Source organism: Lutra lutra, chromosome 2 (genome assembly GCF_902655055.1).
Source record: "Lutra lutra chromosome 2, mLutLut1.2, whole genome shotgun sequence".
NCBI lineage: Eukaryota > Metazoa > Chordata > Mammalia > Carnivora > Mustelidae > Lutra > Lutra lutra.
This window is the reverse complement of record NC_062279.1, coordinates 61,626,258-61,645,469: the sequence shown is the minus strand read 5'-3', so window position 1 is coordinate 61,645,469 and position 19,212 is coordinate 61,626,258. Positions and strand designations below refer to the sequence as shown.

Genomic DNA, 19,212 nt, shown 5'->3' with positions numbered 1-19,212 from the left:
GAGAGGAAGAAGCAGGCTCCCCGCTGAGCAGAGAGCCTGATGTGGGGCTCGATACCAGGACCCTGGGATCATGACCTGAGCTGAAGGCAGAGGCTTTAACCCACTGAGCCACCCAGGCGCCCCTAAAATAATCATTTTCTATTTGGATATTATTTATTAGTAATTCAGAGAAATTGGAGGTAAAAGTTGCTGTGTAAGTGTCATAAGGCCTGGATTGAAAGGTGTCTTTAATTTTTCCCTTTCAGGTATTACTGTGTTTTTCAAATGGAAATCATTATGATATTGTCTATCCCATAAAGTATAAAGAGAACTCGGCAATGTGTCAGTGTGAGTATCATCGTCATGTTTGTGTAGGAAGTTATATTCCTAAGCTATACAGTCCTAATGCAAACAAGTCTGTTTTGTTGCATACGAAGATATGTAGAGAATCTTGGGTTAGCAGAAGTATTAATACTGTAATGAAAACTTGTTTGACTAGGAAAAAATGGAGCTAGTAACTTGAATTTGACTTGTAAATACAGTTATTTCTTTTCTGCAGTAATACATTTCGGTAATAAGCATTTGTATGTGTTTTTAAAGTTGTTGGTGTAGAGCTTGAAAATCTAAATGAGCAAATCAAGCATTTGATTGTTTTGACACTAGAACAGGGTTTCTTAACCTTGACACTACTGCCATTTTGGGCCAGATAATTCTTTGGAGCTGTTCTGTGCATTATGAAACATTAAGTATAATGTCCCTGGCATGTACCATGTAGAGAGCTCTCTTTTTTTCATTGCAACAAGTTAAAAGCTCTCCAAATTTTGCCAGGTGTTTCTTAGAAGGATAAAATCCCCTCTCCTTCCCCAGTTGAGAATTACCACTTTAGTAGTCCTTTCTACCTTACTCTCCTTTATCATCTGTCTGATGAAGTGCACATCACTCAAACAGAGCATTAGTGCTGGGCATGTAACAGCTTTTTCCTTTGTTCTTAAGCTAGTGGTGACCAGTAAAGATATGGGTAATGCAATTTTGAGAATTGATGGATCTGTTTTAAAATAAAGTGTAGTTGTCTGTATCCTAGTCTGTGTCCTCCTCTTCTAGCTGGTTAAAATCTAGACATTTCAGCTTTGGGAAGGATAGCTCATGGAGCCTACCTTACCCATACTTCTCTCATGCCTATGTTTTAGATGTTATCAGGGGTGGCAGAAAGGTGATCTGTGAGAAGGTGGTCTCTTTGGGGACTCATCTAGAGGGTGGGTACCTATTGATGAAGTTTTAGTTTCAAAAAGATTGCTGCAGTATAATTAATCAGAGTCCTAAATGCCATCTGTAATGTGTTTTTGAGTATTTGGTAATCTATATTTTTGTGTTTTCTAGTTTTTTTTTTTTTTTAAAGCAAATAAGTTGATTAAATATGCTTCTTTCAGTGGGTGCTCAGAATACATTTTATAGCATTTGTTTTTGGAGTCCCTTATGAAAAGCTCTCCTCTTCTAGGGGTCTTAAAGTTTCTTAATGTTTTCTTTCCACATCTCTTAAGGTTGGGCAGATTATGTGACCTTTTTAATTCTCAAGTTTCCTCATCTGTACTGTTAGAATAATACTTTGCTGTGCGTGGAATTAAATATGAACATATGTAAAGGGTTTGCACAGTGCCTGGAATGCAGTAATTGTATGCATGTTTAGCTTATTTGTGTTTATACTGGTTTCACGGTTGGGGTACCTTTTTGTGTTTTAAAAATGGCATTAGCTTATGTAATGATTTCAAATTAATTACAGAGACAGAAATTCTAGTTGCTTTCTATCTAGATAACTTTTCGATTAAATTGTATTATTGAGCAGAAGACGTTACAGGTGCCCTAGTTAGGATTTTAGAAACCTGGGCAATAGACATTGTCAATTTTGTGTTAAAACATAACATTAGTTAATGTTGCATAACATTTCTCTTATTAATTGCAGCTCTCCTTTATGAATTGCTGTATGAGAAGGTATTTAAAACTGATGTTAGTAAAATATTGATGGGACTAGACACTTCTGAAGTAGCTGATGAAAACAACAGTGAAATATCAGATTCAGAGGATGACAGTTGCAAGTAAGAATGAATTTAAGTCCTAAAATATCTTTATAGTACCCTGTAAAGAAATAGTTCAATAAGGAATGTGAGGCATGGAGTTACCTCACATATTGAGGTATTATATACCTCATTATGTACCTAAAATATAGCAATCTGCAGTACAAGATTCTTTTTTCCTGCCTCTGATTTTATCTAATTTTTATTACGGGACTGTTTTTGAAAGTTGATGTTTTTGATTGATAGGCTCTATTTCTGTAAAATCTACAAGTATATGTGTATAATAGACTTACTCCTGCCTCTCTGTGTGTGTCTATTGTAAAATTTTAAGGTTAACTTGTCATTTGTTTACATATCCAATGATGAAAAAAATGACCATTTTATTTCTGCGACTTTCTTTTATTGTTTCCTTACTCAGATAATGCCTTCCTTTTTCGTTTTATATAATAGTAGTCCCAAATTGGGGTACAAGTATGAGAACAGCTCTGGGTAATGTCTCTGTTTAGGATTGTGAATAAACACCTTTTAACTTAGATTCTCTGAGGCCTTTTCCTCACAGGATAATGTAGGATAGTGGTTAAGAGCTTGGGGCCATGGACAGCCAAATCTGGTTTCAATCCTGGCTTCCTGCTAAAGTGACTAGACTTGGGGCAACTTACTTAAGTTCACTAGCATGCCCCAATTCTATATAAAATTAGGATATATTAGTATTTCCTCGGAGGGAAATTTGTAAGAATTAAAATAAATAATGTATAGTGTGTATAGCCTAGTTTCTAGATACAGTGTCTGACATTTTTTTAGTTTTTATTAATAATGTTAAAACCTTTACTCTGTGTTTTATAAGCGCTCTACCCAATTCCATTCCTAGTCAGGATATAATATTCTATTATTCCTAGCGTGTGAGAGTATGAAAGCCTACTTGGTGTTCCATAGTGAAACTAGAGAAATAAATGAAATTAAACCTTAGGATATCTAATTCTTTATTGAATATATCTCCTTTTATCAGAAATACCAGGCATTTGTTAAGGTACATTTTTCTGATCCTTACTGAAAAAATGATTGACTACCATTTCTTTGTAAGAGAGAGATGAGTCGGGTTAGAATCTGGGTCTGCTATTGCACATTTAATTCTAGGATAGACTAACTTTAAACAGAAGTTCTCCATCATTTAATCTAGGCTCCTATCTGATTAGAATGTGCCATTGAGCTTAGAGGAAGTTGAGAGAGCGAGTGATTAGCTTGTTATAGCTTATTACCTATTATGGTGTGGGGGGACTTGAGCACATGCCCTTTGGTCCCTGCTCATCATTTTAGCAACAGTTGGGTCTGGAATAGCAGTTGACTGATGAAATAGGTATGAAATTAAGGCTAGTAAGCTGGAGAAGTTTATGAGGGAAGGTGTGTTCATTGTAAAGTGCAGTCTTTCTAAACTGCTAATGTGTAGCCCTTGGAACATGGAAGCCATTTTTTTCCTCCAAAGATTGATTACTTGAGAGCAAGAGAGCATGCACCCACAGCACACGCAGAAGTGTGCATGAGCGGAAGGGGCAGAGGGAGAGGAAGAATCTCAAGCAGACTCCCCGCTGAGTGCATAGCTTGACAAGGGTCTTGATTTCATGACCCTGAGATAACAGCTGGAGCCTAACAGTTGCCCCACTGCCTATACCACCCAGGCTTCCCAACATGGAAGCTTTTTTAAATTTTTTTATTCTTAAATTTATTTTAATTAATTTACTTATTTTACTTATTTTTTTTAAAGATCTTATTTATTTGTCAGAGAGAGGGAATGGGGAGAGAGCGTGCACACAAGCAGGGGGAGCAGCAGGCAGAGGGAAAAACAGGCTCCCTGCCAAGCAAGGAGCCTGTTGTGGGGCTAGATCCCAGGACCCTGGAATCATGACCTGAGCCTAAGGCAGATGCTTAACCGACTGAGCCACCCAGAGGTCCTTGAAGCCTTTTTTAAATTAACTTTTTGTTGCATTAATAACATTTCTCTTCACTTGTATCATGTCTGGCCTAAGGAGGCTAAGGCTTTAGGGAAGAATGCTGCATAATTATGGTATGATAGTTAGGCATAGTTTGGGTAATAAGGAGGATGTTACTCTACTCTTGTGCCTAGATTCTTTTCACTTTCATATTGGTCAGTCCTGAAGTGGTGGGAATTATGGGTGATTTTTTAGTCTAGACTGTAGGTTGCGGTCTCTTAAATATTGCCATATTTAAGGACACAGATTTGGAGATTGTCCTGAAGACTGAGATTAAGGAGGAACTGTAAGACAGAAGACTACAGTCTCATCTCTTCTTTTGTTTGTCCTGCCATCACTATGTTCCCGCTTTTCTAATCTCTTGGCCACCTCACGGTCTTTCCACTTGCTGCTCTCTGCCTGGAATACTGAATAGCCATATGATTTGCTGTCTCATCAACTTTAATTCTTTATTCAAAAAGGCATCTTAGCAAGTCCTTTCTTCAACTCACTTATTTGTTATTTCAAGCCTATGTCTCAGCACTATCACTTCTGCTACCTGGCTACCTGGACGCCACCCTACCCTGTAGATAGTACTTATCATCATTTAACATACTGATGACTTAGTTTGTGTTTGTGCTCATTTGTTGTGGAATATTTTGTTTAATGGAGCCTCATCAGTATACTGAAAGAAAATGTTTACATTAAATGTTTTATAAATTCAGTTTTCCATCCATCCAAATTTCATAGTTCTTTTTGTTTCTGTCTTTTTGATGATTGAGCCTTACATAAAGAACTGATAGTTTTTGATCTATATCTTAATATGGATACACATGTGTATGTGTGTGTCTGTGTATGGGTGTTTGTACATCCTTTTACTAAAGCTTGTATGAACTCCACTGGAATATAGCTTTGACTTTTTGAAACATAATTATGACTGGAGATCTTTATGTGAGGTTAAGATAAGTTAATTGCATAAACACATTTTTGTACTTTTAATTATGGTTATATTTCTTTTGTAGGAGTAAAACTACCACTGCTAATGATGTGAATGGAGTTAAAGCTTTGTCAAGCGATCAGGTATTTTTTTTTAATGGTTTTAACTAGTTCTTCCACTTAAGAAAGCACATTAATTTAGTCTTAATTTTTACTTGTACTTTTTCTTTTTTTAAAAGATTTTATTTATTTGACAGAGAGAGAGATCACAAGTAGGCAGAGAGGCAGGCAGAGAGAGAGGGGGAAGCAGGCCCCCTGCTGAGCAGAGAGCCCAATGCAGGACTTGATCCCAGGACCCTGAGATCATGACCTGAGCTGAAGGCAGAGGCTTAACCCACTGAGCCACCCAGGCATCCCTTTACTTGTACATTTTCAATGGAGTAAGGATCATCTGACCCCGAGAAAATTTTTGTTGACTCCTAATTTTTAAAGTTTTCTTTTTCACTTGATTTTACTCTTACATGTATCTCAAACAAAAATGTTTTAAAAGCAGTTCTGTTCTGTGTTGATTGGACTTCCTGACTTTGTTTGTTTAGAACCCGAAAAACAATGGGAACTCTCCTAGCCTCCCTTTGTCTAGAAAGGTTCTTAAGTCACTCAATCCAGCAGTCTATAGAAATGTGGAATATGAAATCTGGCTGAAGTCTAAGCAAGGTAAGTTAATCTGTATTTTCCATAAATTTGCTTTGTGACACTTGAAAGTAATTACGTCAACTTGATATTTATACTCCTACTGTTTACAGCTCAACAGAAACGTGATTATTCCATTGCTGCTGGCTTACAGTATGAAGTTGGAGATAAATGTCAAGTAAGTGATTATATAGAGGAAGAAAAAATTTTATTTGAAATCTTAATTTATTGTAATAGGAATTAAGACAGTTTAAGTTTGAATGTGTTGTTAATTTGAGATTTCAGAATATATTTTATCACCTATGCATTTTAATAGTTGTAAAAGTTTAGTTTTTTGATCCATTAGAGTACATTACCAAAATTTGTATGTATATAAAAGCCATGGCGTCCCATCATGTGATATTTAAGTACAATGTCAGTCTTTGAAAAACTTGTTTGAAAGAAGTAACAATAACATAGTAGATTTTTAGATATTTTCATTACAGTTGGCAGATTGCTGAAATTGATTCAGACTTGACATTATAGGCCAGTTTGTTTTATGAAAGTCATCCTAGAAGATTTTGATGGGTACATAATGGTTTTCTGTTGGATTGAGAAAGAGTGAATAGTAATGAAGGGAGTTTTGCCATTCATTTTGAGTAAACTGTTGCATTTAAGTAGCTGATTGTTAAAGGGGAAAGTTGGATTAGATCACTTCTCAACTTGGAGTGATTTTGCAATCTTCACTCCCTATTTGGCAGTGTGTGCAGACAGCTTTTGTTGTCACAGCACAGCCGGGGAGGTGCTATTGACATCCACTGGTTAGAGGCCAGGAATACTGCTAAACATCCTGCAGTGCACAGGACACCCCCTCTTACCACTAACAAAGACTTGTCCAGTCTAGTGTCGATACTCCAAAGCTGGAGAAACTGGATAATTTTTAAGGTTCCCTGTTTTTTTGTTTTTTTAAGATTTTATTTATTTGACAGAGATCACAAGCAGGCAGAGAAGCAGGTAGAGAGAGAGAGAGAGAGAGGGAAGCAGGCTCCCCGCTGAGCAGAGAGCCCGATGGGGAGCTTGATCCCAGAACCCTGAGATCATGACCTGAGCCACCCAGGCGCCCCATCTGGTTTTTTTTTTTTTTTTTTTTTAATGGAAAATTGTCCTCTATTTCCAAAAGAGAAATAACCTATGTACATAAAAATTTTATTTGGAGATAATTTTCACAAAAAATGGTTTTCATTGAGAAGTGTTGCCTTTTAAAAATTACTTTAAAATAGCCATTGACAAACATTTTTGCTTGACTTGTGGTAACACTCATTTCCTGTGTGGTAAAGTGGTTTGTGAGAAGTATCTGATTGATGAGGATTATATTAGCATCAATGATAGCCTATCTTAAGAACTTTTAATAAAAGTGTTCTGATTCTGAGGTATTTGAAAGGAAAGGAAGAAGAGGATATGATTTATTTATGTTCTTCCTTATAGAATTTTCAGAAATGTGCTGTAATCACAGAACAGAATTGTGGAATCTTTTGTTATAGTGATTTGGAAAACTTGGAAAAAAACAGAAGTGAATCTCGGGCTTATTAGGGTCTCCCTCCCTCTCATTCCCCCTTAACAGAGAAGATTGATTATCTTATGCTGCATCACTAAAACTTGCTCCTTATTTTAAGTCAAGTATGTTTCCTTTGAGGTTGCAGTGCTTTTGGTAAAGTAGATGCTCTTCATAAAGTAGATGGTAAAGCAGATACTTGTTTTAATTTTTTCCTTTTTAAAGTATTTTGTTTCTATACCTACTAGATTATCTCACTTGGGTAAAATTTAATATTTTATTACAGAAACTGCTGTGACTCAAAGGTGATTTTACTCAAGCATTTAAAATGTAGTTTAAACTTTTGACAGATTAACTTCAGAAAGATCTCTTTTATTGCTAGACTGTTGAAGGGAGGGAAGGCTCACTATCCTTTTGTGAGTAATGAAGAATGAAACCTCAGCTTTAGGACTAGATCTAGAAATAGGAAGTTAACTTGAAGCAGTGCTGTGTATCTTGGGCTTATAGTGCAGTGATCAGCAGGTACCCTGTTCATTGAGTACTGTTTGACTCTAGGAAGAAACCTAAAGGCTTACTCTTGTCACAGTTTGCTGTTGGGTAATAAGAATTATGTATTAGAGAACACGTCATGGATCTAGTTTTAGGGGAAAAAAAGGTCACAGTTACTCATTTTAAAAATTGAGAAAGTGAGAAGATAATAGTAATTATAATATGAGGTTCTCTCATTTATAGAGTGGTTGCTGTGTGTTAGTGCCCTTTCTGTATATCCTATGTTCCTCATTCCATCTCCATGAGTCCTTTGATGTAGGTACTATTATTAGCTCTATTTTGCATGTGAGGACACTGAAGCATGAAACAAGTAACTTGCCAAAGGTCATATTGCTGGTAAGTAGAAAAGATGGGCCTAGAATCCTGGAATATGCAGTGCTGGCGCCCTTTGTTTGGAACTGGGGCATGCTGCCTCTCTTGTTTGGAGCCTGATAGATTGTGTTCCTGCTTCTCCATGAATTACTTATAGAAACGGTTTATAAAATTTTGGAAATGTGAACAAAAAAAGGCTTTTTTTTATGCTAGAGGTACAGAGGTCTGGGGGGGTCAGAAAAGTATTATGTTATACCATTTTGAGCTTGGTTTTGTTTCTAACAGTATATAGTCATTTTCTCTTTAATTAAAAGTAAGATAATAATTTAAAAGGTGATCATTAATGCAAAGGAAGCAGGTGACTGATTTTTCTTTCTGCAATTGTTCAGCAGATTAGGTTGGATCACAATGGAAAGTTTTCTAATGCAGACTTTCCAGGGATTCACTCGGAGAATGGACCCGTTTTGGTCGAAGAACTTGGAAAGAAGTATGTACAGCTCTTCAACTGAGGCATTTACTGTCTCTTCCATTTAGCCTTTTGTAATCATGAGGATTTCTAAATTACCCTATATATTTGTAAATTAACCAAAGGTTTTGCCTTTGTGTAGAAAATGAATTCATTTAGATCTCTTGAAAGAGCAGTTTGAGTTCAGATTTTGTTTTGTGTGTTAATGCATTTTAAAAACTTGTTTTGTTGCTTAGTTTAAAATGTGCCATTCTTTGTAAAGGCGTTTTGGGAAATTGACTCTTTTGTAACTGTAAAGTGGGGAACGTAGGAGGACAGGGACCATATTCATTTCTAATTTTCACTTCGTATGACATTGCATGTAGTTCATTTTCACTAAATGTTTGTCACATGGAGTAGTAAAATACTATGGTTGACTTGCTGTTACACAGTCTTTATAGCACCTTTTGTTTCAGTTGCTGCTGTCTTTGTTAGAAAAAAGGGTAGTGAGTCACACCTATACTTTACTAGGGAAAATATCAAACATAAGGAAATGTAAAGATAGTACATTGAACCCCACTGTAAGCACCACCCTGTTGCAGCAACTAACTGTGTTTGACAGTCTTTTCTAATCAGTTCTCCCTAACCCCCTTTTTAAAAAATGGGTATGGAATTGAATAAAGCAAATGCCAGACAACACATCATTTTGTGTATTTCTTATTTATTTCTCTAACATAATATGGACTCCTCCCTCCCCGCCTTAGCTGTAGTACCATCAGCACATCTAACAGAATTAAAGTCATTCCTTTTTTATCCAATATTTTGCTTAGATTGTGTTTAAGGCCTTTTAGTCTTCCATTTTTTTAGGTTATGCTTTTGATTTATGTCGTCTGACTTGATTAGAATTATATATGGATTGCTAAATGCTTTGTATTTTAAGAACTAAAACTAAATTCTTTTGTAAGTTAAAAATACTCATGCAGAATACTTAAGTAGATACTCTTACTAGGAATACTTTGTTTTTATAAATGTTTTTCTCTTGAAGACACTCCTCGAAGAACTTCAAACCACCTCCCTCTGAAAGCTGGAACACCGTATCAGGGAAGAAGATGAGAAAACCTTCCACTTCTGGACAAAATTTCCACTCTGGTTAGGATTATATAAAATTAATCTTTCTCTGGGGGAGGGATGTTGGGACTTGGGTTGGTTTGTTTTTAAATAGGAAAGTTTTGCGATTTTTTTGGCTTTTTGTCACAGACATGGATTACAGAGGGCCAAAGAATCCAAGCAAGCCAATAAAAGCTCCCTCAGCACTACCTCCTCGACTCCAGCATCCTTCGGGAGTAAGACCACATGCATTCGCTAGTCATTCTGCAGGGTCACAGTCTCAGAAACCCTCCAGTGAGCACAAAAATCTTAATAGGACACCTTCACAGATCATAAGGTAACCTTCCTGAATGCAAAGGAAATAGAAATTGAGCGGCATTTCTTTTATCTGCCATTACATGCATGCAAATAGTTACAATTTTTTGTTCATTTGTCTGTAGTATAATATTAAAAGTATTGTTGATAAAATACCATGTAAGGATTTTAGTTTTTTATAATTAAATGCATAATTCTTATCAAATCAAAGTAATTTTTAGGGTAAGGCATCTTTAGTTCTGAGTAATTTTTTCAGATGATCTGGGAGACCTTATCCTAGCCAAGTCTGTTCTTGCACTTAATAGATTTCTGGTAGCTTGTGATTTGTTAAATGTTCCCTTTATATAGGAACTTAACCAAAGTGGTCCGTTGCCTTTGTTCTGATAAGTTTGGGTTGTTTGTGACATGTGCCTAATATTGAATGGGGCTACAGATTGTATAAGTTAATGTAATCATGCATATTAGCAATCTGACTGAATATCCAAAGACAGATGAACTTTAGGATCATAATTTTCCTGTATAGATTTTATTTTTTCCCTAATCTGTCTTTTTGTGGAGTAGTTTATAGCCCTTAGGGTGTGTCTTAAGTTGAGGCTGTCCTTTTCATGCAAACTTAGCCTTGTCTCTTCGGTGCTGGAGCCCTCCTTGGGTACTGTGACCATTGCCTTCCTCATTCCAAGCTTCTTCTCCCCAACTGCCTGAGCAGCTGTAGCATCAGCTTATGTGTTTGCCAAACTCTGGTCTTCCATTCCTTTATTTCCAGCTTTTGGGCATTCCCCTTTCTTGGGAATGTCCTTAACCTTTTTCTTTTTCTTTTCTTTTCTTTTCTTTTTTTTTTTTTAATTTTTATTTATTTTAGAGAGAGTGTGTGGGAGTTGGGGAAGGGCAGGGGGAGAAGGAGAGGGAGAGAATACCAAGCAAACTTCTGAGTGGGGAGCCCAATATGGGGCTTAATCTCACGACCCTGAGATCATGACCTGAGCCAAAATCAGGAGTCCTAAGCCTAACTGACTGAGCCATCCAGGTGCCTGACACACCCAGGTGTCAGTAAAGATAGTTCATACAATGAAGATCTTCAAGACAGAGTTGTAGCTTCCTAGGCTGTCATATGCCAAATACTGTGTTAGTTTTCTGGGGCTTTTTTAGCAAGGTACCACGGACTTCTGGCTTAAAACAGCAGAAATTTATTCTTATGGGTCTGGAGGCTAGCAGTCTGAAATCAAGTTGGCAGTAAGGCCATACTCTTTCTGAATGCTCTAGGGGCGAGTCTGTTTCCTATCTCTCCTTTGGTGTTCCCTGGCTTGTGGGTGCATCACCCTGGTCTCTACCTCAATCATCACATAGTGTTTTCCCTGTGACTGTCTCTCCTAATAAAGATAGGAGTCATATTGGGTTTAGGGCCCACCCTCCCCTGATATGATCTTGTCTTAACTTAAAGTCATATGCACAGGTACCAGTGGTTAGGACTTGAATATATCTCTTTGGAAAGTACACTTCAATCATAGAAACACCAGGACCCTCAAGTTCATTACACTTTTCTTTTTAGTTTAACAAACTATTAAGGATAGGAAATTATTTTGTGTTCAAAATCCAAAGCATTGAGAAGTTTACTTATTTTGATAATTCTTCCTATCCCAATTTTCCCAGTAATCTAGTTTCCTTCTGCAGAGGCATCCAGTACTCATAGATTCTTGTGTTTCCCTCCTGGGATACTTCACATATGCATGAATATTACATATATATTCACAAACCAACTTCCCAAAAGTTCTAATAAGAATAAATGATTAAAAATCAGTCAGAAGAAAGATGTTACCTCATTCCTGGTTAGTGAAACAAATACAGTCCTGAGAATTGGCCTGGGTAAAGAGTGGTCAGGGCCGTGCTTTCTTAGCATGCCCAGCAACAGTGTGCAGGCACATTCAGGGATCGTGGTGGGTTATCGTTCCTAACAGATAGAATTGGAGCCATTAATCAACTGCTTGTGGCTAAAGTCTGTTGTTTGGACCTTAGACTCCCCTAACATCTGGTGGCATCTTTTTCAAATAGGCAAAGGACCTAAGAGTATTAACTTACTTTGAATATTAACTTTGGAAACCTAAAAATATGAAGTAGATATATGAAGGTCATGGGCAGAATTAAGATTTTCCTTAAATAAAGTTCACTTTTTTTTTTTTTTTAAGATTTTATTTATTAACTTGACAGAGATCACAAGTAGTCAGAGAGGCAGGCAGGGGGTTGGGGCGGGAAGCAGGCTCCCTGCTGAGCAGAGAGCCTGATGTGGGGCTCTATCCCAGGACTCTGGAATCATGACCTGAGCCGAAGGCAGAGGCTTTAACCCACTGAGCCACCCAGGCACCCCAAGTTCTCACTTTTTTAATAGATTAAAAAAGAAACATTTTGGGGCGCCTGGGTGGCTCAGTGGGTTAAAGCCTCTGCCTTCGGCTCAGGTCATGATCTGAGTCCTGGGATTGAGCCCCACATCGGGCTCTCTGCTCAGCAGGGAGTCTGCTTCCCCCTCTCTCTCTGCCTGCCTCTCTGCCTACTTGTGATCTCACTCTAATAAATAAATAATCTTTTAAAAAAATATTTTTTTCCCCTTGAGCACAAAGAGCCTCTTTAGTGTTTTAAAAATTAAAGAAAATACACATAGACTAGGAAGGGGCTGATTTTATACTTTTGTTTACCACAAACTCAATTTATGGCAAGTGTTTTGTGGTGTTGTAGCCAATCTCCTAGGAATTGGTAAAATAATCAGACAGTTGTGAAATGTCATTGTCTTCCTAGGATCTTTTTTATGTGTTAGCTATATACTTGATGTATAAAAACGCTGGAGAGCAGAAGGCAGTGGATAATATACAGACACTAAGCTTCAAAGAATTTTTGACATTGTAATTGATAACATGGGAACCTACTTGGATTTGCAGTTAAGTGTGCCTTCTCTACTGTTGTTGTGAGAGTGAATTTTACTAGCATATGGAAACAAATTTAGAGACTCCTGATGACTAAATATTTGGAATAAGAGTTTCAAAAAAATCTAAAGTATGGAATTTTATAGCTAATAGTCTAATTGATTTAAGCCCATTACTTTATCTTGACTTTATTTCTTATATTTAGCACATCAGTTTAAAAATCTTTTAGTTATAGAATAAAAGAACTGGGGTGCCTGGGTGGCTCAGTGGGTTAAAGCCTCTGCCTTCAGCTCAGGTCATGATCCCAGGGTCCTGGGATCGAGCCCCGAATCAGGCTCTCTGCTTGGCCGGGGGCCTGCTTCCCCCCGCCTCTCTCTGCCTGCCTCTCTGCCTACATGTGATCTCTGTCAAATAAATAAAATCTTAAAAAATAAAAATAAAAGTATTGTAATGTTGGGCCTAATGACTTACCTCTCACTTTTTTTCATTTCTTACTGATATTGGTCTCTGTCTTTGGAGATAATAAAATATAACCGTAACCAGTGCAGGATTGCCATATATGTTTTCACTGCGCAAGTGCTGAGAAAGAGTAATGTTGTTGAATGTCTCTGCTCCAGCTAACTGCAAATAGGAAAGATTTGGTTCTTGCTGTCTGATGGGTTAGGGTGAGGTAGACAGTTGGGGTGATGGGAGATGGTGGTGAGGTAGTGTTAGCTTTCCAGGAATGCCTGGCACTTGCTGAATCCTCTCAGGGGTCTGAGAAAGACTGGTCTAAGATTGTGAGGGTCCACATTTGCTCCTCTCCCTTTTTTTTCCCAACTGGGGTTGACATCTGCCCTGTTGGAATTAGGGTGTGATTTTAAGTGGGACTACATTAGGACATGAAGTGGCTATTCTTTATTTTGGAGGTTAAAAAAAAAAAATCAGATGGTATCATTGTATCCTCACTTGTTTATTTTTAAAAAGACTTATTTATTTAGCTTTGTGGGCTGTGGGGCAGAGGGAGGAGAGAATCTCAGGCAGATTCCCCATTAAACTTGGAGCCTGCCTCTGGCTTGATCTCACGACCCTGAGATCATGACCTGAGCCAAAATCAAGAATCTAATGCTTAACTGACTCTGCCACCTAGGTGGCCCCGTGTCATATCTGGTATTGTGACCAGGTATTTTTCCTGTACATTTTGGATTTTCATTTTCCACTGTTGTGGAACTGTTAGACATTATAGAAGTATTATTCATACTGCCTATAATAGTTGCAATCCATATAAGCACATTAGGGTTTTGGTATAGGCTAGTAAACTATTCATGAATTTCTTGTCATCCTTCTCAGACCAAAATTATATTGAGATGATGATGGCAGACTTATCTGCAGTTCTTATTTAGTCTGGCGTATTTTAATTTTTATTCTTTCTAGCTCTCTGTCTCTCTCGGTGGTATCATCAAAAAGCAGCACTGTCTGCTTTGAATGTTGCCCTGAAGTATACAGAAAATGAGAGTGCTCTTGAGATCTAAACTAATAACTTTTTTCTTTTGAAAGTGAGTTTTATGACAGTATTGGACTTTGGCATAAAGAATATATATAGTACTTAAGTTTCTGCTCTAATGAAAAGGAAAAACATCTCAGTTATTTCTGTACCACTTGAAAGTGAGTTATATTTTCCTTTTCTTCTTTTTTTCTTGTCTTCCCCTATTAGTCTTAACTCTGTCATATTGCCATAAGCTATAGGATCTTCCATTTACTAAACATGTATTAGTCAGGCCACCAAAAGTTCTATAATGTCACAGTGCAGCTAAATTAGTCAAATATTTGTATTGCAAAAAAAAAGTTCTTTTATTTTAGGGACTCCATACATTTTGTCTTTTTTTTTTTTTCATGACGAGAATGTTTTATTTGACAGAAAACCTGATCGTGAGAGAGCTGAGGATTTTGATCACACGAGTCGAGAATCTAACTATTTTGGCCTCTCCCCAGAAGAACGCAGAGAGAAGCAAGCTATAGAAGAATCTCGTTTACTCTATGAGATTCAGAACAGAGATGAACAGGCTTTCCCAGCCCTTTCCGTATGTATAAGAAGAGGTTTTGAATGTTGTTCACAAACCTTTCCTTAATACAGTGTTTATATTAAACTATAGTTTCTAATGATAGACTGGTAATTTTTTTTTTAAGATTTTATTTATTTATTTATTTGTCAGAGCGAGAGAGAGAGGGAGGGAGAACACAAGCAGGCAGAGCAGCAGGCAGAGGCAGAGAGAGAAGCAGGCTCCCTGCTGAGCAAGGAGCCTGATGCGGGACTCGATCCCAGGACCCTGGGATCATGACCTGAGCCGAAGGCAGCAGCTTAACCAACTGAGCCATCCAGGCATCCCTAGACTGGTAATTTTTAAGCTGAAAGGTACTTTAAAGATCATGTAGTTGCCCCTCATTTTCACGTTTTTCATGAGGACGATGAGGTTTGAAGATATTACTTATTGGCAGAGTTGAGGCAAGTAAATTGGTTAGCTTACTAGTTTAGTATTTTCTCTTGAGCCAAAAAAAATACATATATTTTGTTAGCTAAAGTTATGCAGTAGAGGTTCATATTCAGTAAACAAGATACGTCTATATAATCAGGAAACTTTTTTTAGTGTCTTTTACTAAACCCACCAGGACCCAGTTAATAGATATAGAAAGAATTGTCATTCAGGATGTTTGCTGTCAGAGGTGGTAATCCATGTAATCCCGTGGCTTTGCCCTTGCTCTGTGTGTCAGATGGCGGGCTATGATGGATACTTCTCTGATGAAAGAAATGGTCTCTACCCTTGGGTCTCTTAATTCTGTCGGGGGAGTCAGAAGGGAAAACGATTCTCATGTAAAATGAGGCAACTAACTCAGTTTGGGGCACTGAGGGCCCCTGTGCCTGTGATCTTTCAAATATTGGTAAGTGTACCAAGTACCACGTGATTCAGAGTGGTGGAGACTTTTTCTTAACAGTGGATTAAGCAAAATGTAATGCTACCAGGTATACCAGTATAAAACTAAATTAAAGCACTATATACTCAATTCTCTGTCCTCTCACCTCTGTGGAATCCTTTAGAGGTGTGAGATGTTCAGTTGAAACCACTGATGTGGAGTAGTAGTTCAGTCTGGCCACAGAGGTTGGAGCTTATGAATTACTGGAAGATGTGCCCAAATCCATGTGCATTATGCTAAGTAAATTTGTCTCTATGTGATAGATGTTATTTTCCCATAACATAATGTTTAGATAATAAAAAAGTACAAATCATTTACACTTGTATCCTAGCTTTTTGTCCTTTTGTTGTTGTTATTGTAAAATATAACTAGTAGTGTATGTGAATGGTAAAAGTGGTAGTGAATGGTAAAAATACCACTAGTGTAATGTGGGAATAAATTGAGATTTTTTTTTTTTTTTTAAAGATTTTATTTATTTATTTGACAGAAATCACAAGTAGGCAGAGAGGCAGGCAGAGAGAGAGGAGGAAGCAGGCTCCCTGCTGAGCAGAAAGCCCGATGTGGGGCTCGAACCCAGGACCTGGGATCATGACCTGAGCCGAAGGCAGTGGCTTAACCCACTGAGCCACCCAGGCGCCCCTAAATTGAGATTTTTTGAGGGTTAAAATGGGTCATCACACTCACCATTTTTAGATCTGTCTTGGACTTGATAGTGACTTAGGTTTGTCTTCTAGAAAATTCCTGTCACAGAGGGCTGAGTTCTTATTCTCAGCTGTGTGCAACTCATAGAGAGCTAGAGAAGGAAAGGACTTTTAGAGATAGTTTAACTTAGAAACCTGACTTTGTCCCTTTGTTTCACCAGTTAGAAGGTTAGATCTCATGCAGAGCTTAAGGATTTGCTGATGGTCAGCATTTCAGTGAGAAGAATCCTAGTACACTGTATCTGCTAATTTGACCTTGGGTATTTTTTCCATCACAAAGGTCTGGCCCTATAATGGGCTTTTGAAGATTTGTGTGAAGGGTGCTGTTCTTGGTGCAAAGAATACAAGTGTAATAATAAGTTGGAAGGTGAAGGTTTGGTCAGGGTGGCTTCCTGAAGAAGGGGTATGAAGAAGTCACTCTACTAATTTAGGCTAAAGGTCTGATTGCCTAATATTTTTGACTTATTAATAAGCATATTGCTATAGACTATATAATTAAACAGGAACCCTATGTCCAGTTTTTTATAGTTTTGGAAGTATAAAGACATCAGGCTATGAATTTTGATACTTTTAATCAGATGTATGAAAAGTAAGATGAATTATAAGACTTTTGTTCATACATTTGTGGGTAGATCTTTAAAACAAAGTATTGGATTTTTGTTCATTTTAAGAGCTCGTCAGTCAGTCAGTCAACTTCTCAGAGTAGCAACCCATGTGTCCAGAGAAAATCATCACACGTAAGTGACAGAAAAGGAAGCAGGCGGAGAATGGATACCGAAGAACGGAAAGATAAAGGTATGTTATTTCAGCATTTGAAAGCAGATGCTAGAGCTCTGTGTCTGGTTTAAAGTCATAGGCTGGGAACCCTTTCTAAATCATTAAGTAGTGTAACAGGCACATATCTCACTTGCAGAGAAGCATTGACTCAGGCTAAAAGCATGTTAAATGTTACCCTGAAAACTACATTTTTCATTGACTAAACACAGTTCAAATAGTACTTTAGCCTTTGTCTTCATATTTTGTTGTTCTAGCCTCAGACCTATCTAGTGGCTGATACTGTTTTTTTTTTTTTTTTTTAATCTTGATCTGTTACAGACTCTGTTCACGGGCATATTCATTTAGATAAAAAACCTGAGGCAAGCACACTGGAGGTAAATGTTTTAAATAATAATTATATCTCCCTCCCGCCCTAAACATGATAAAATAGCAGGAAGAAGGAGAAGCTGGACATGATTTCATAACTAAGTATTACAGAAGTAGAAAAGCAGAAAAGTGGGAAAAGATGATGGTATTTGAGAATTCACTCACAAATTATAACCTGTTTCTTTATGATGACCTATCTGATCAGTGGAAAGTAGCTTTTACTTTCTTTTTTCTTTTTTTTTTTTTTTAAAGATTTTATTTATTTATTTGACAGAGAGAGATCACAAGTAGACGGAGAGGAAGGCAGAGAGAGAGAGAGGGAAGCAGGCTTCTTGCTGAGCAGAGAGCCCGATGTGGGACTCGATTCCAGGACCCTGAGATCATGACCTGAGCCGAAGGCAGCGGCTTAACCCATTGAGCCACCCAGGCGCCCCCTTACTTTCCATTATTCTATAGTAGATTGAGATTTTTGAAGATTTTTGAAACCACATTCCTAGTAAAAACTGCCCAGCAGTTTGGGATGATCAAGATGTGCAGGCCAACTTACCTGTTGAAGACAGATATAATTGAAAAAATACTTAGTCATGAGAGGGTTCAGTCAGGTACAGGTAGGGTGTATAGGCAACTACGTATACCACTGTATAGGCAACCTTGATTATTCTAGAATGTGGGTTTTGTTTTGTTTTTTTTTAAGATTTTATTTATTTATTTGACAGAGATCACAAGTAAGCAGAACAGCAGCTAGAGAGAGGGGGAAGCAGGCTCCCTGCTGAGCAGAGAACCTGATGCGGGGCTTGATCCCAGGACCCTGAGATCATGACATGAGCTGAAGGCAGAGGCTTAACCCACTGAGCCACCCAGGTGCTGCCTCGAATGTGGTCTTTGAAATATAAAATTTCATTTTTTTTTTTTTGTTTCCAAAGAATGTTAGTGATGATAAATGTGCAAGAGTTTCGTCACCATCAAAGTCAAAGAAATTAGAGTGCCCACCTGTAGAGCAAGTAAGTGCATTGTTATATTTGACATCTGATGCTTCATTCTCTGGGTTTCTTATGTTTTTAAACGATCATCTAAAAACAAAATGGGAAGTAGCTTCATAATTTGGGTGTGGTTGTGATTAATCTGTAATCTTTTTGTTGTGTATTTAATCTAGAATGTTTTCAGTTTCTGTGGATTTTTTGTTGTTGTTTCTAAGTAATCCTAAACCCAGTGTGGGTCTCATGCTCAGAACCCTGACATCAACACCTCATGCTCTACTGACAGAGCCAGCCAGGTGCTTCTGTGGAATGTTAATTTTTATAACGCCATTTTTTGGACCTGGAAGCCATACTTCTGAATTGATCTCGAATAAGTTTGTATTTGGTATCTTGTGTTATCTTTGTGGTGGGTTGGGTTGGCTTGATGGGAAATTACAAATTTCTGCTTTATTTCGAAACTTTAAAGAGTTGTTTGAATCTTTAACAATTATTTTGTAGAAGGGAGGGAATGATTTTAGAGGTTAGAAAAATAGACACTTAGAAATCAGTACCATCAATTTACAGATATAATGAAGAAGGAACTTGAGTTCTCTTAGATGTTTTGGTTCTCTGTCTAATATAGGAGTACAGTTCTTA

The 19,212-nt window shown here is 37.5% G+C and overlaps 1 protein-coding gene across 4 annotated transcripts in view; it reads left to right on the top strand.

The window, feature by feature from the left end:
* OTUD4 (OTU deubiquitinase 4) overlaps window positions 1-19,212 on the top strand; it is a 55,507-nt gene that overhangs the window by 17,509 nt on the left and 18,786 nt on the right. For 3 of the 4 annotated variants that reach the window (XM_047717557.1, XM_047717558.1, XM_047717555.1), the window contains exons 6-17: window positions 246-327; window positions 1,937-2,069; window positions 5,035-5,092; window positions 5,545-5,662; window positions 5,752-5,816; window positions 8,420-8,517; window positions 9,521-9,624; window positions 9,733-9,919; window positions 14,704-14,866; window positions 17,128-17,251; window positions 17,552-17,607; window positions 18,523-18,600. In XM_047717557.1, the coding sequence (XP_047573513.1) occupies window positions 246-327; window positions 1,937-2,069; window positions 5,035-5,092; window positions 5,545-5,662; window positions 5,752-5,816; window positions 8,420-8,517; window positions 9,521-9,624; window positions 9,733-9,919; window positions 14,704-14,866; window positions 17,128-17,251; window positions 17,552-17,607; window positions 18,523-18,600 (1,266 nt within the window). The remainder of the gene's footprint in view (window positions 1-245; window positions 328-1,936; window positions 2,070-5,034; window positions 5,093-5,544; window positions 5,663-5,751; window positions 5,817-8,419; window positions 8,518-9,520; window positions 9,625-9,732; window positions 9,920-14,703; window positions 14,867-17,127; window positions 17,252-17,551; window positions 17,608-18,522; window positions 18,601-19,212) is intronic. The other variant, XM_047717556.1, reaches the window with a different exon arrangement.